The following is an 18,188-nucleotide window of genomic DNA, read 5'->3' as shown; positions in this document are numbered from 1 at the left end:
AAAAAGTTATGGCAATTTTAAGTAAAAAAAATTGAAAAAATATCGAAAATTAGCGATTTTTAAATTTGTAATTTTTTGGGGGATTTCCCCCGTTTACGGGGAACGAGGGAATTTTTTTCAATTTTTGAGGGTAATGTCTTCGACTAGATACGATTTGTGATCTTTTGACATATTGTTCATCAAAATCGGTCCAGCGAGAGCTGAGATTGAGCGTTCACAGACACAAAAAAAAAAATAAAAAAAAAAACACATCATAGTAAAATTAATACCTTCTCAGCTTCGCATCGAAGCTAAAAAAAAACACATCATAGTAAAACCAATACCTTCTCAGCTTCGCATCGAAGCTAAAAGGACTTAAAAAATTCTACAGAAACTTAATTCAATATATTAATCCATTAATATAATATAATTTTATTTTAAATTAAAGGTTGTTGTCGTTTCAAAACACTTACAAAAATTTATGTGTAAAAAACAAAATGTTGACTGCATAAGCTCCCTGTACTTAGGTTTTTGATTAAATTTACATAAAACTCCATTGTAAATTAAAATTATTTTTATCTAGTATATTTGATATAATATTTNAAAACTCCATTGTAAATTAAAATTATTTTTATCTAGTATATTTGATATAATATTTTTAAAAGTCGTTAATTTTTAAAAAATTTATAACAATTTTAGAATGATATAAAAAAAATACTAAATTTTCTTTAATGGTTACTTTAATTCGAATTTCTAATTTTATATAAATTATTAAATTAAAGATTTTTTTTTATTAATTTTTAAAATTAATAGTTTCAAATATATTAAATTCGAATTCTTTTGACTTATAGTTCAGCAAAATCGGTCAAGTGAGAGCCGAGTATTTTTATGGACAGACACTATAAGAAAAAGTTAAATCAATATCTTCTCAGCTTCATATTGAAACATTAAGTATAATAGAAATTATACAGCGAAATACTGTAGACCCCTATTTAAATTCAAGTAATTCTCAGTGCTATAAATTATTTCTTTGAAATACTTGTATTTTGTATACATCTTGTATAGCATATGTATATACTGTTTAAGATATTATGTTAGTATAACACTCATGTGTTTATATATGTTTAAAAACCCATTTAAATCATCTAAAATGATATTAAATGAACATAGAATATTAATATGTATTTTTAGTTTAAATAACTATAATTATTTAAACTGTACATATCACATATATTAATTTATAAATAAAATACGAGATTAAACTTTATTTGATTGAACTGTTTGTAAGATACTATACTAACTGCGCATCGCAAGGCTTCATGTTACATCTGAGTACTTGTAGTTGTGGTTTTTCTAGACTATGACATCTTTTGTCAGGAACGATTTGTTGTTGTTGGTTGTGCTCTTTTATGCAAACCATTGTAGATGTTTGGAAACCTTATAGATGTAAATCAATTAAAAGTGCTATCAAGACTTGTTTTAATAAGTTATTTATTTTATAATCTTAAAAACTTCTATTATTTGACTGAAATTAGTGTTTAATAAATACATGATATATAATATGTTCATTAAGTAAGGGAAAGGGTTCCCTAGAGTTATTTATATACAGGATGACCAACATCTGGTAAGACAATAGTTTTCTCAAAAATGATTGAGAATTTTTATTTTCTATAAAGAGAAAAATATCAGGTTCAAGAATTTCTACAATAATATGTTATTAAATAATTTTTCCCCTACTTTTAACTTCAATATATTAAAAAAATAAATACTAAAAATTTAGTTCTTACAACTTTTTTATCCGATCAATGTTGGCGATTTATAGATTGTTTAAAGATTTAAATATCAAATAAAATTCATCATTAATTTGGTTTTATAATACCAGTGACAGTGCAATGGATATTTTTTCTGCCACTGTGGCGATAATAATGTTTTATCATAACACTGTTTGATAGGTCATAAATTATTTATTATGGCAGTTATCAAGAAAAATATTCAACACCGATTATCTAAATGAGAGATAACAATAATAATCTGTAGCCCTCGAAATGGATTATTGCTACTACCAATATTATAAAATCAAATCATTGATGAATTTTTACTTGAAATCTTACTAAATCTTTAATAAACACTATGTAAAACGCAAATGGTTGATTGGATAAAATAAATTCTAAGAACAAAATTTTTGTATTTTTTTCTATCATATAACAAAATTGAAAGTTGTGGTTCCTTTTAAGAAAATTATAAATAAGAATTTTTATTCCTGAAGGAGCGAAAAAAAAATAATTTAACTACATATTATTATAGGGATTTTTGAACCTAATATTTCTTCTTTTTAGAAAACTTTAATATTTTCNTATATATATATATATATATAGAGAGAGAGAGAGAGAGAGAGAGAGAGTGTGTTTTTAAGTAAAGAAACAGGTTTCTATTGTTTGTAAAAATTGTCTTGTTTCTTTCCTTACTAACTGAACATTCTGTATAATAACAATGTATGAACATAGTTATTTACTAGACACTTACCACCTCCACACGATTTAGAACATTCACTATAACCAGTAAGCTTCCAATTGAATTTTTTTTTTCTATTTTTTAAATGTGGCTTTGCAGCTTCATCTCCAATAAACCCTTGATACTCCGGAATACTATCATATGATTTATAAACATTTATTTTACTATAATATAAATTACAATGAAATTATTATATTAAATAAAGCCATTGATAAAAATAGGAAAACTCGTTTAAATTATTATATGTGACTGTTAAAAATTTAATCGAATTTCATTTTAATCAATAATTATACAAAATATATGTAAATCAAAGCAGTCTTACGTTTCTTCATTTTCGGTTGGAGTCTTTTCTTGAACATAGTTTTCCTCGTCAGATATCACACGATTACCTATTTAACGTAATTAATATTCGGATAACTATTATGTTTATTATTCATATATATTAATTAATATTTAAGCTTACTTAAACGAGAAGATGTATGCGAATGATGTCTTATTAAAGGATGCGCGATAGATTGTTCAACGGGAACGTCCAATGGTAATTTATACTCATATTTAATCCCAGGATTTATGTACCTAGATATCAGCTAAAATACATTTAAATTTTAAAAATAGTTATAATATTAAATATATGTTATATTTAATATAAGTTTGCAATTAAGTTATAACTATTTATTATTTAAACTTAAATTCATTATAAGTACATACTATTAAATCTACAGATTCCATTAAAGGACCTGGTGCAAATACAGTCTCGCCAAAGTTTTCATTTTCTTTCCTATAAGTAAACACAGTACCCGCTCCTTCATAATCTCCGGGCCAACTATTTGACCAGTTCCCATTTAATATATAAGATCCAATTGCATGTTTCAAAGCTGTAAAACAAACAAATAAAATAATTATACATTTTATAATTGAAGATCTAGTTTGTAACACAAATAAAAATGTGAAAAGTAAATAATTTACATTTTGTGTGCTTAATCAAATTTTTAAGAAATTTTCATTTTTAAGGAAATATTTTTATTTCAGATTGAAAAAAATTAAATAAATTTGACTTAACGTTCATGATTTATATTATATACAAAAAAATTTTTGGTCAAAGTATTATGGATTCGTCGGATTTATAAAATTATTAAATTGTGTTCTAATGCAGTTCAATTAAATATTTTCATGTACTCCAATTATTTTTTTATCTTTTTTCAAAAATTCTTTAAAATAGTTTGATTTTTATGTATATTCAATATATGTATTGTATAATGTATATTCGTAAAAAAGTTTCTATTATTGTAATAAATTAAAGCAATAATTATTTCTTTAACTTATATAGCCTAGTCGTCGATCAATGATGTTGTTAAGTATAAATAACTCTGTGAATTGTTACTTTTACATTTTAATATTATTGTGCATATGGCTAACTGTATTAATTTACACACCTATACTATTTGCTGATGGTTTTAATTCATGAATGGTTATATTACAAGCTGATTTAGGTAAACGAGTAATAAAATTATAGCCGCCAGGCATATCAAGTTTGGTAAAAATTCCAGATATCAATCGACACGTGCTGTTGTCGCCTCCGCACACACCACATCCATCAAATTTTTTATGTCCACCAATTGATCCATCGCAACCAACAACCTATAAAAATAAAATAAAAAGGAATATTTTAATATAAATAAAATAAAAAATTTACAATTTAAAAATTGTGTTTAATAAGCTTTAAAATATTATATAACACAATATAATATAGTATTGTATTATAATTGTATACTAGTTAGATATAAATAAAAATTGTTTGTTTAATATAAATGATAATTGTTTAGTCTTAAAGAAATATTCATTAGTCAACAGTTATAGTTCTGTAAAAAATAATAATAATCAAATTCAATTAGTAGGTATCTGTGATGTCTGATGTCATTACAATGCAACATACTTCATTTGCCTTATAATTCATTCATAAATCAAAAATATTTTATCGTTTCTATACTTCCGATTACTTTTACTATACAGAGTGATCGAAATCTGGTAAGACACTAATTTTCTCAGAAAATATTGAGAATTTCATATTATTGTAGAGTTTTATAAACTTAATAATTTTTCTTTTTACAAAAATTTTAAATTCTCTATAGTTTCTGAGAAAATAAGTGTCTAACCAGATTTCGATCACTCTGTAGACAGTGTCGTAAGTAGTGGTAGAGTTCTAAGGTTTTACATCCCTCCCCTGAAAACAGTTCAGATATAGAGTAGGCACATAACTCCCCATTGGTCTATTATCAATCTATAGTAAAAATCCTGCCCGATTTAAAATCTATGTGCGCTACTGACTGTAGAGATATGTTCCTTAAAAATATAACTATAATAAAGGCGGATATATAAAATTTACATAAATATTTTTATATTATCATTTTGTATTGTGTTCTTAATTTCAAAACAAGATATCTAAAAAGAATAGTAGATCTTAAAAGTATTTTTATTATATTGGCGTTCAATCAAACAGAGCGAACTCAAAGCTGACCATTTAATGAGTGTAAAAATATATTTATGTACAATTTGATAGATTAAGTTGAAATGTTCGCTTGGGCGTAAAAGAATATAGAATCAATTCGAAAGCTACAAAGGAATAAAAAGAGTTTTTACGGTCGTTTAAAAAATTCTGCATTGAAAAATTAATCATCATAAAAATATTAATGTAGATTGTATGTGAAATCAGAGTTGTACGGAGGTATTCTTTCTAATCAACTACTGTAGAGCGCTTTCAGAAGATACGATTGTTAGTTGGAAGTTAAAACAACATAAATCACCAGGGGAACTTGGCGGTTCGCGTGTTCATTCTCGATTAACTTCACAGTATTATTTTTGTATTACAAATAATTATGTAAAGATTTTAATCTCAAAATCTTCCTATCGCGTCTCAGTCATTTACTAGCTTGATTAAAAATACCAAATACTGCTACCTACATGCTATTCTTATTTATACCAATAAATAATAACACATTTTTATTTTCATGAATTATATCCATTCAACACACTACATTTTTTCATTTCAATATTAGTAGTGATACGTTATTATGTATGATATAGATTTAATTATTTGTTTTAAAAGTATAATTATACTTTCTGTATAATTTGTCCAAATATTTTATAATATAGATGTAACAATGTCAGTTTTTTTTTATTTAGAAAGTTGGTATTAAAACTTTATTTAGACTGGTGTATACAAGGAAAAGTTAAAGGTCCTCTAATTCTTTCTACACAATACATATGCATGATATATTGGAGAATACTAAATATGTTCTCTAAATATTTAGATAGATTCAAATAAAATCTTTTGAAATTCTGATTAGATTTTTAAATTATTTTTATAATTTATCACCGTGTAAAAACACATGATAATTTGAAGCTCACTTAAATTAGCAATCGATTGATACATTTTTAAATTAAGCGTCGTAATAATTTTCATGTTCATGGATACATCTCAAAATTATATTAATAAAAAGAAATTATAGTAAGAGACATAATTGTCAACATGTATACATGTTATAAAAGAATTTGTCATAGCGTATTTTCTCTGCTGTGATATTCTTTTGATTTTGGCGCTCTTTATCGTCGTTCATAACTAAAACCAGCACTGCTCCTGCCTTTTTTTATCATACGCACTTTAATAGATATGCACTTGCAAAGATATATATTTGAGCATTTTTAATAAAATCAATCATTAAATTTTAAATTTTCATAAGATTTTTGTAGAGCTACAAAAATATTTGTAATTTTTTTTTTCATATAGCCTAATATAAAAATACTGTTAGATGAGTATATGATGCTCGTACAACCTAGTTATATGTTTGTGTTAATTCATTCTCATTGTTGTACAGTATATCATTTGTTAACATGGAAATATGGTTTGGAATTGATGACGTTGTGTCACAATCAAAACAAGTGCACTATCGACATCATCAGAATTTATCTAATCGTTTTTTATTCGTCTAAGTTATTATACGCTACGTGTGTTCTCGTGCATATTTTTCCTGTGGTGTGCTCTACGCATTGAACTATTTCATAACTTCAATCGAACACACTATTATAAGTAAGAAGTTACGTCACACCACGTTTGTTTAACCGCCAAATATATTGACGAGCACTCATAGAAAATATCACATTAAGGTTTGAATAATTGCCGGTAACTGTCAAAATCTCGGTTGATATCAAATTTAAAACGTAAGCTTAAAACATCTAAATTTACTATATTTATTCAAAAACTACTAATATTCAAAAATTGAAAAAAAAAATTCATCGTGAAAGGGATGAAACCCTCTAACCTCCTAGTTATTTTTCTATAGACAAGATATCATGAATCGTGTGGTCTATAAAAATTGCTTTTTAATTACAAACAATAAACAATCAGAAAAGAGTTTTAACAAATAAACTTTTTTCTATATCATTGTAAAATATTTTTATTTATTTTTCAGGAGATATACATATATTTTAATTGCTTTCTATATCCTATTAAAGTTTATAGCGGCCTTGCCCAAAAAACAGATTTGTTCGTTTAAGACTTATTATTTAAAATAAATAAAAAATCTAATCTATTATACCAAATAATACAGAAAGTTCAATTTTTATTAAGCTTCTTAGCTTTGATGCAAGATGAAAAGGTATTATTTTATCATGATGTTTTTTTGGTCCATGAAAATTCTTAGATTGCACTGTGCCAATTTTAATGATTAAGTCATCAAATGTATATACAGGAAGGTTCAAGCAGACCTCCCATGTAAAAAATGTAAAATTTTTTTTTTAAATAGATTTTTGAAAATGTTACAGGACAAATGCGTTTTTCTAAAATATAGAAAATTAAGTCACTTAAAAAGTACTACAATATAAACAAATAATTATCACTAAGGTAGTTCTACTATGAAAAATCGATTATCAAAGTAAAAATAATTTTTTAATATTAATATTTTAATGAAACATTAAAATATGGATATTGTAAAATTACAAATATATAAATTATTATGAGATTTAACAGATTTGCATAAAAGCATTTTTTGCGAAAGTGATGTTAATCACTGTCAGATATACATACTTATCCCCACAGTACTACGTTTTTGAGAATAGATTTTATAAAAAAAATTTGGACAAAATCCTTTTTTTTGTTATAAAAAATTAATTGTTTTAAAATTGTCTAAGATGTATAACTAAACTCTTTTTTGAAAAGTATTTACTATAAAAGATTTTTTTGACTTATTGAAATATGAAAATTTAATAGGAATAATAAAATATGATGAAGTTAATAATACACGTGAGGTGTCAAATCTTAAATTCAACATCAAGAATTTTGAATCTTTTTATATAAATAAATCTTTATTGAGAAGGTATAAATGTTTATTAAAGTATATAATATGCGTTTTTGATATGGTGTAAAAATATAAGCTCATCACTGAGATCTGTACCCATCACTTGAGAAAAAGGTTTATAAGATTAGTATAAGTATGTTATTTACATGGACTATGGTACACCTACCTTTTTTTAGTAAATTCAAAGCATCAAAAAAAGCAATATAAGGTCTTCAAACAAGTGTGAATAAATTAAACTGAAATCTTTGAACATTACATAAATTTACATAATTATTATTTGAGTATATTTTATTTTCGTTAAAATTCTGTGACTATTTTCCAAAAGTTAATATATCAATTATTGACATTTTTAAGTAGAGCAAGCAGAGCTTATATAAAAAATAATAACAATTTTAAGATATATAAATATGTTTAAAATTATTTTATACCTAAAGCATCCGAAAATCTGAAAAGCTCTTACAAAATTTTTAGCTAATATGTTCAGTAACAGCAATAAAATTTAAGTGGCAGCACTTGAAAAATACTTGAAAGTCTTATTCAATTAATTTTGAACCCCAAAAAAGTCTCTCTAGGTATTATATTAGTCTCTTAATACAATAGGAAATGTTTTTATTATATATATATATATGAACACATTATGAAATAAAGTAGTTTATACTAGTAAAAATCATTTCTAAATAATACATAATAAATCAGTATATTATGAGTTATGAATGGGCGTGTACAAGTGAGTTGCTCTTGCTTTACAGTCATACAACAACATTTTGGTAGACATTATTGGATTTTTTAAACGCGTTTCCCCAAAATGCATTTTTTAGCATGATAGCCAATAGTTTATTAAAATAGTAATAATAATTTATAAATCAAATTAAATTAATATAATTTTACTTACGATCAAGACAAAAAGCAGGAACATGAAAATGTTAGCTCTTATATCCATGATAACACTATTATTTCGTTTTACTTTGGTATACTTAATACATAAACAATCTGACCCTTCTACAGCTGAATCATTTTTTAAAAACCTGCATTTTTATGGCAAATGCACACGTTAAATTATAACACTATCCGAATACAAAGCAAAACCAATCTAACTATAACATACATATTTAAACACTAATGTATATATTTCAGTATCAATTGTATAGTAAATTGATACATATCGTATTGCAAAAGGTTTAAATAATTTAAATACGAATTTTTGATTGCATATATAAATTGATATAAGAATAGTCCAAAATTAAATTAAACACTAAAATCAGAAATAAATATCATTAACAAAATTTTCCAAAAATAATTAAATTAATTAACCAAAATGATATGATATATAGTTTAAAAAACCTCAAAAACACACAGCAAAAGGTTATTCATTCAACAATTTGACACAAATAACATAAATAGTTTATACGTCTTGAATACTGAAGAACAATCTCGTCCAGTTTTAAAAATCCAATCTAATGTTAAAATCGTTAAACTTACTAAAGACTAAATATTAATTAAAACAAATATTTCTATACAATTTTAAAAAAATGATGTCTATGATTCAAATAAGAGTTATCATTAATTTTAAGTACTGACAAAAATATGTAATTATTTTCTGGAAACATTAAATCACAAACATAACTCACTTATTCTCAGTTTTTTTTTAATTTAACTTGACTATAGCTTAACTATTTGATATTTTTCAATAATTACTCTGTTAATTGTAAAAAATAAATATGTATAATTATAGATAGATATATAATAAGTGTTATTAAAATCATTCAGAAAATAAAATAACACAGATAAAATTAAAAGATATTAAGCGGAGGATAATTAACAATAATAATTAATTTATATCATTGTTAAAAAATGAATTAAATTTATTAAATACAATACTTTAAAAATATACTGCCGGCCAAAATTATTAGATCACACAATAACTTTAAGATTTTTTTCAAATAAGATTTGATATCTTGTTGGTTTATTAAATATTATTATAATATTAACAAACATGATTGCTGTAGATTCAAAGAAAAAATAATTCACCTGCAAAAAATTATCGACAGAAATTTTAATTCGAATTTCTTTGGTGATCTAATAATTTTGGCCGCCAGTATATAATAAAAAGTGAAGGATAAGAATCTAATAAAGATAATTTTTCTTTATATTAAATAGCATCTCAGTGATAAAATTAATAGAAAAGAAAAATCGTATTTGGGTTACATTATAATACATAACTTCTTTAACATCTAGTCTAATATGAAATAAAAAACAATATTTTGTTATGAACAGATGAAATCACAAATGATTGTATATAATACTGGGTCGAAAAAATCCTTACTCGAAGACAATTGTTTTATTAAAATAGTTACATAAGAATAAAAAAAATCGAACATTTTAAATTAGATTTTTGGCTAAGAGCTTATAGGCAAACGATTTAATAAATTTATTGATTTAACTGGAAAATGCTCATGATAAAATCATTTTAAAAATTAGAACTTTAAAATATGTGAAAAATAATGTAATATATAAATCACATGGATGAAAAATTTATAAAACTGTAAAGTCCTTCAATTAATATTAAATACACAACATTGGGATAATTTATATTTTATAACTGATTAATCATTTGAATTTGAATTTGTAGTTATTATAACATACCTAAACAGTTAATTTAAATAATTTTTAAACTACCATTGGTTATGCTTTTATGAAATATTATCCTTATTATAAGAAAATTATACTTTAAAACAAAACTTTTAATCGTGATTATGTTATTAAAAAATATCTATTTTAATTTAAAACATATGCGTTTTCATGATCTGCAAACAATAACACTCACACGAACATCAAACCGAGCACTGTTACAGAATCTCAATGATGGACCGTCGCGAGTGTCCCTTAAATCTTTCTGTATTTGTTGCGCATGCGTTTACCTAGTAGGTGAAAATATTTGAACTTATGCAATAGATTAAAATAATTGTTGTTAAATTTTCTTAAAAAAAAGGGACAATTTAAAATTACTTTTTATATTATGCTTTTCATTGAAAAACAACATAAAACAAGCATCTTTATTAGAATATTTTTTTTATTTTTGCTATGCTTTAACTATTTTTATTGTTAAAAAATCCAGCAAAGTGGTGACGAGACGCAGCATAGTTGAAACAAGTATAAATAATATCGAACAATGATTAAAATCGACTATCATAAAAATACTTCGATAGGAATCTATTAAATTTCCTTTTTGTTTTTCATTTCATCAATAATATGACAACTAATTCTTATAGAAGGATAATCATCGGGACAAAATGTTTTTTAGTATTGTAATTCACTTAAAAAGGTTATAATTTGATACAGGTTGTTTTTAAGACATTCCGGAGCATATTCAAAATTTGAGTTTAAAAAAACATACATGGTTTTTCAATGTATTTGCGTAACACAGTAAGATTATTATCTCTTGTGTTGTCAATATTAATCTTATTTAGATTAGTGTTCTTAAAAAAAGTAATAGTAGTTTTAAAAGGTAGCAAAAATATTTGAAAATGACTTTTAAAGGTAGCCTAATTTTGAGATAGTCTTATAAATTTCTAAAATTGAAGATTTTTTCAATTTTTTATGACAATATGTCCAACTAGTTTAAAATCGACTATTGACATAAAAAACTAGCAAAAACGATCCAGTGAGATCTTCTTGAGAATTTTCTTGGACAGACATAAAAAATCGTACAACATAGTAAAATTAAATCTATTTTCTCAGCTTCTCACTCAAGTTAAAATATAAAATAAATAAATGATAGTTCAATATTAATACTAATAATTTATATACTTTTATACCTAATATACTTAATATTAAATTAATTTTAAGTCAATATATCAAATAATGCGTTAAAAAGTTAACAATCATTTTTCCGAAAATAAAAAAAAAACAGTTCAAAAAAAGGTTTTTTTTTTCATTCAAGTAGTCATTCAAACTACTTGCTTCTAAACACCATATTATAATAAGTTGATATTAATGTAAAACGATTGATCTTCGTATAAACATAGAACTTTAGAATGTGTTAAAAATTTGTATTATTGTAATGATGAAGAAATATTAAATAAGTTGTACGATATTAATTTAAAATGACAAAAGAAAATTCTTTGTGTAAACTAAATCCTTATTCATATTCTTTCAACATTGAAATAAAGATAATCAACGTTATTTTCTTTCCTCAATTTTTAAGAAAATAGTAAAATAAAAGAAGTATATAAAAAACGCAGTGACAGTTTATACAACTGGCGCCAAATGATACCAAATCTCAAAAGTCTGAAATTATGGTGTCATAGAGCCTTTCACAAATGTATATAAATTGTATAATAATGCAAATATATTTTGTGAACAGCACACATTTAATGTTTCTAAATATTTTTATTAACATCTTAAGAAAATAATTCTAAGTCCACGCAGTATAAAGTTAAAATAAAAATGCGCTGAACAATCAAATATTTTTGACTTAAATTTTATCTCATGACATCTGAGATAAAAGCTATTTGGTGTTGTACAATTTAAAAATTATGGATTGTTTAATAGAATGTAAAATAAATATATCTAATGATATTAGATAGTTTGATTCATAGTAATACATATTTTTAAAATAAAGACAACTAAGTAACTTTCATAATACCATGTGCCATATAGTTAAAACAAATTTTATTCATTACTCTTACAAACAAATAAACATTATGAACAAATTACGGTTCGAAGTTATTTAAAAAAAACATCCTTTGTAAATACAAAACGAATAAATATATTTGAAATTGCAATTATCCTCAAGCACTCATAATATTTGACACAAGATTCAATTTATAATTTCAAATGACATAATTAAATAAGGTAATATTATTAATTAATAGAGATATCTTATTTAAATGAGATGATATTGAATGACATTGAATATATCTTAAAGAATTATTGTTTATTAATTTAACTTGAATTTTACCTAAGTACCACTGATGTCAGCTTCATTTTAATACTTTTTTTCTTTTGTTTGTACAACTAAACTATTAAGAAGTTTACAAAGACTTAAACAACTAATAACGATTTGTGTTCACTTAATGTCACAGTGAAACGTTTTTTTTTTATATAAATATTCGTTCCGTATCATTTACATAAAATATAAATGACTAATATAAATGTTACTTAAGTAATATATGTAAGAACACGAATAAGGTTTTTTATTGTAATGTTACCACCTACCTACATGTACATGATCAAATAGAAAATATAATTTTGCTAATGCATTAGTTAAAATAGGTATTGATGATTATTTTAATCCTATTTTGATGCTATTTCAATATTGATTTTTACAGTTCTGATTAAACTTTTTAAAAATGTTTAAGTTGTTTATCTTTATGGACAATAATTTAACAATATGATTAACAGATCGAAAGGAATTTAATAATAAGGACTATAATAATAATACTCAAATGTTTTTAAATTATGTGTTTATAAATGTGTCACACGGGTGTTTTCTAATAAAATATAATCTAGGTAAATGAAAATGGGTTTAGATACCTAGATTTTGTAGATATTTTCATTATGGTTCTTGGAGAGTTGTAATGGAGACGTAATACTATTAATACATATTTATACTTTTGTATTGAACAGTAAATACACATAACAAAAAAAAAAAAAATGGATTTTTTGTCGTGAAGAAACATAATTTATTCTAGTCCCAAACAAAATCATGAATATAAAAAATCCCTAGTGATTGAGGAAAAACACGAGGATTATTTAGATCACAAAACTTACAAAAATTACATATTATTTTTAAATTAATTTTAATTTTTGTCTAAAAAATAAGTTAATAAATGTATAATAACAACGACTACAACAGTCTTAAAAGTTAAACTTACATAACAAATTAAAAAAATTAATTATGTAGCCCTAATTGTTAAAATGGTAGATAAAACATTAGATGAAGAGATATATGAAAACAGCTACAAAAATTTATTTATAATCAAATTTGATTTATCCATCCAAATTTAATCTACGACTTTTTAAATAGTAATTTGGACAGTTATTTCATAAGTAATTAATTTTTGTTTATTTTACTACTAATTAGTGCACTAAGTAGCAATAAAACGAATAAAAGTGTTTTGAAAAAATGTCCCTCGTTCCCCGTAAATGGGGGAAACCTCTAAAGATTTGCATCGAAGCGTTTTTTATGATAGTGATTTTAATCACTGTCAGATATCATTATACTTGATCCAACTATGCCACGTCACCACTGTGCCACGACCCCCTTGTGCTGGGTTTTTTTCTACATAATTTTTTTGTATTATAAATTCCTAATAAATTGAAAAATATTACTAAGTGCCAAACTACGGCACATTGAGAATTTTCTCAGAACCCCAGTCCATCTATTTCTCTCTCCTTCATTTTATAGGGAGGTGAAGAAATAAATGTAATAACATAAAATTGTCATTTTTATTAGCTTAAATCTGCGCATTAAATTAAGCGTTACACTTAAGACAATCATTATACTGGAAGTTTTACATGTGTAAATCATAATACTAAAAGGTAATATTCTATATCTTGATAATTATTTAGTCAAAAATGTATTATAATGAAATATTATCAGTTCTATCTAGTAAAAATATGGAACAATTCCATTATTTAAACTGCAAAAAAAATCTATTTGGTTCATATAATAAAAAGTTGTAAACATTTATAGTTAATTCATTTAAAAAGTCTTACTAAAAACAAATACATATAAAATTAATTGGTTTTGTAAAATGTTATCAAATTTTAAACTATAAAATCTCGTATTTAAGCAATAAAATGTTATATCTTTTTTATAGGATACTACTACGAGTAAAACGGTTAAAGTATCCAAAAGCTACTTTTTTAACATGAGTAGCTTTTAATTTTTTTCCAACAAGAACTTTAATTTAAATAAAAAAATATGGTAATCTAAAAAACATAAATAACATAATAAAATACACATCTTTGTCTGGATTTTGATACGATATAATAAGAAATAATGCTATAAGTATCTTAACTCTTCACATCCCACGCAATATTCACTAATGATTAATTTTCCTACTCAAAATTCATGACGTCAATAGTAAAAATTTTTAATCGATAATTGGTCATTAAAACAGTTTTGTATCAATTAAGCGAGTCACAAATCTTAATCGATTTCTTTTTTAATTATTTATAATATAAAGTGCAAGATTGGTACATCCTTTATAAAATTACTACATATAGTTATATAAATATCGTATAAACATTAAAATGAATAAGATTTCTATAAATTTACTACGTCTTAATTACGACTATGTTTCGACTAAAAACTTGAATTATTATGTTGATATATCTATATTAGTTAAAACCATTCATTGAATTTTTAGTATCGGAAAGATTTAAAGTGCATGTGTTCCACATGGCTAAAAACAGTTATGAATAATTGCGTCCAAATTAGCCAATCCTATAAATTTGCATACGCATGATAATATTTTCGCCGCTTTTGTATTTTAATATCGATTATGATGTATATAAATAAAAATAATGATTAAAACGAAATACTATTTTTTATGAAACAAGAAAAATTATCCTACCATGTTCTCAACATTTTTTAAAATAAAATGAATACTTCTTAAGTTAATGAAAATAAATATTTAAAAAATAAATGAACTGTTTTGAAGTATAACAGAAAACAAACAAAGAAATAGATAGATGGTTATTTGAGACAAACAAGAAAGAATAGTTCAAAAGTCAAAGCCTCTGTATAAGGCAACTAAAATATACATTAGAACAATTATTGTTTTTAAAACGATTATAGGTATTATTAATGGTGTATGGATAACAAAAAACAGGAGTATTTTTTGTCCATCATTTAATAATACATGTCTAGTGATTTGAATGATTTTTAAATACTTGTCTTATTTCTTTATAACTACATTTAAAAATCGGATAAAAGTCATAAATATTTAATGTTTTACAAAAGTATTGATTTGTCATTAAATGTTTAATCGTCTGTTTTTAAAACACGATAAGTATTTCTTGTTCTTTTAGAATTGAGTTCTTTATAGTTACGACTCATGAATTGGAAAATGATTTAAAAACAATATAAAATATCAAATATTAAACAGATATCAACATGTCACTATATTATTACTCACAAACAACATTCAAATACTATTATAATCAATTGATCAAAAGTAAAATAATTTAAATGAAAAATCTGTTGTTTTAAAAATAACATTAACTAGGTATCAATAATTTGTTAGTTTTTAACAATCTCCATAGGCGAAGATTGGAAAAAATGTTGAAGAGCCAAACCTCATAAGTATATTCCCTTCTTCAATAAATATTTTTTGAGTATGTTACGGAGACTGTCATTTTTTAGTCCATACTAAATAAAAGTTAAGCTATTTCTTACAAAACGAAAAAAGAATTTCCCGGTTACATCTTGACTAAATAACTCACAGTTGACTTAAAAAACTAGATTACTAACTGACCTATATTGTCAGTGTTACCGGTAAAGCAAGCTATTTTTGTAGAAAAATTTTGTTATCAGATGTAAGCAAAGTATAGAAAAAAAAATTGTTTGGCCTCAAAAAAAAAGTAGCGGTTATTTAGCTTTAGCTGTTATCACGAGTTAGAAATTTAGTTTATTATCTATATTTCTGTGCACATGGGCGAATCAGTCCAATGAATGTCATATATTTCTATGGTAATAAAGAAATGAAGTTTTCAATATTTGTTATTAATCAAACATTCATAATGTACTAAAACTATTTAAAATGTAATATTGTTTATTAACGCAATGGTAATTCTTTAAAACCCAATATTAAATCCTACTTAAATCAAAATAATTTTGTAGTGTATTAGACAAACCATAATAGTCTTTATATGTCTAGACACATAATTAAAGACAAAATATGTGACCATTTTAGTTCAAAGTTTGCAGAAAAGATTATGAAGTAATTTAATAAATTTAACGGTTGTCAGTGGTAAGAGAGCAATAAATTATGCATTATGATTAAACATCATTTTGGTTTCCTGGAAATTATGTTAGCACGTGGGTCATTAATTTAAATAATTCAGTTTGAGGGTCATTCTCAAGATGCATATTAATGCCACAATTATTTTACTAATTTTTAGTTGGCATTAAGAACTATCAGAAATCAATTTTAATCTGTTAAGATAAATTATTACTTTTGTATTATTTACCGTACGTGGTTCTATTTTAAGCAACAAAGTAATTTAGTTTATACAATATTACACTGTTTCAAAAGTAAAAAATATAAAATAAATTTATTATTAATTCTAATCAGAGTTGTTGTTTTAAATGTATTTAAAACACTAAAAACTTCAAAATTTACTTTAGATTTATGGGAAAATTTAAACGTTCTTTACATAAGTTTCAAACAGGTTTAAAAAACCAATTTTAAGTGACGCCGAATAGCTAAATACAAATTATTCCCGAAATATTGGCTGAATATACCTGACACCAAATATTTAGCCCCAATTAATACTTTACATTCCACATATCATAAAAATTATTCTAAAAATGTTGTATAATTTTGAAAAACGCAACACTTTTAAAAAAAAAAAACAAATTGTTCGACGTGACAATTAGTTTAAATTTACTAGAGTTCTTATAACATTAATAAAAGAACTGATTTTGATTTTTTTATAGAATCAAGGAATGTATTCAGAGGTTATCTATGAAAAAGAGGTAACATCCTTAAACAAAAAATTCTAACTATTTCCTCAAATTTTTAAATATAACAACAGTCAATGGGTAGTATTTTGGGACGCTTAGCCCTTTCTTCAATTAAAAAAATTAATATATTGTCGTATAAAAACATATTTTAGGGTGGACAAAAAATATTAAAAAATACCATTAGTCCCTCGCTAAAAAATATAAAATTTTGTTCGTTTTCCACTTATAAAGTAAAATAAGTAAAAAAAATGTCTAACGGCAAAATTACCAACTTCTAAATATTGAGTAGGCAATTTAGTATTATTTTTAAATTAACTTGGCTATTATAGTATTACTAATTTATAACTATCATAATCAAAAAAGTTATAACGTCAAAAATATTTAATCAATGAATGTTCGATTAACCAAATTTAACAGGAAAGTTTTAATAATGTTATAGCATTGAACATTTTAAAACGACTTATACTTTAAATGTTATTTATGTCTCTGCTGTTGTTACGTCTAAAACCAAATCAATCCATTATTTTACGAACTTGAATTAAGTAAATAGTAAGAACGTCAATCACCACTAACCAGCTGCAAGTCGTAAAACAATAAATATTTTATCAGAGATTAAAATTATTTTATAAGTAAGCAATAGCTCAACAATC

At 24.1% G+C, this 18,188-nt stretch overlaps 1 protein-coding gene across 3 annotated transcripts in view; it reads right to left on the bottom strand.

Moving 5' to 3' along the window:
* The window catches only part of LOC126904519 (thrombospondin type-1 domain-containing protein 4-like), a 58,839-nt gene that overhangs the window by 13,263 nt on the left and 27,388 nt on the right, over positions 1-18,188 (bottom strand). For 2 of the 3 annotated variants that reach the window (XM_050683604.1, XM_050683605.1), the window contains exons 7-12: positions 3,924-4,128; positions 3,199-3,365; positions 2,954-3,077; positions 2,813-2,879; positions 2,503-2,654; positions 1,281-1,416 (exon numbers count right to left, since the gene is read on the bottom strand). In XM_050683604.1, the coding sequence (XP_050539561.1) occupies positions 1,281-1,416; positions 2,503-2,654; positions 2,813-2,879; positions 2,954-3,077; positions 3,199-3,365; positions 3,924-4,128 (851 nt within the window). The remainder of the gene's footprint in view (positions 1-1,280; positions 1,417-2,502; positions 2,655-2,812; positions 2,880-2,953; positions 3,078-3,198; positions 3,366-3,923; positions 4,129-18,188) is intronic. The other variant, XM_050683606.1, reaches the window with a different exon arrangement.

This window comes from Daktulosphaira vitifoliae, unplaced genomic scaffold (genome assembly GCF_025091365.1).
Source record: "Daktulosphaira vitifoliae isolate Bord-2020 unplaced genomic scaffold, ASM2509136v1 Scaffold_4, whole genome shotgun sequence".
Taxonomy (NCBI): domain Eukaryota; kingdom Metazoa; phylum Arthropoda; class Insecta; order Hemiptera; family Phylloxeridae; genus Daktulosphaira; species Daktulosphaira vitifoliae.
This window is presented reverse-complemented; position numbering and strand designations above follow the sequence as displayed.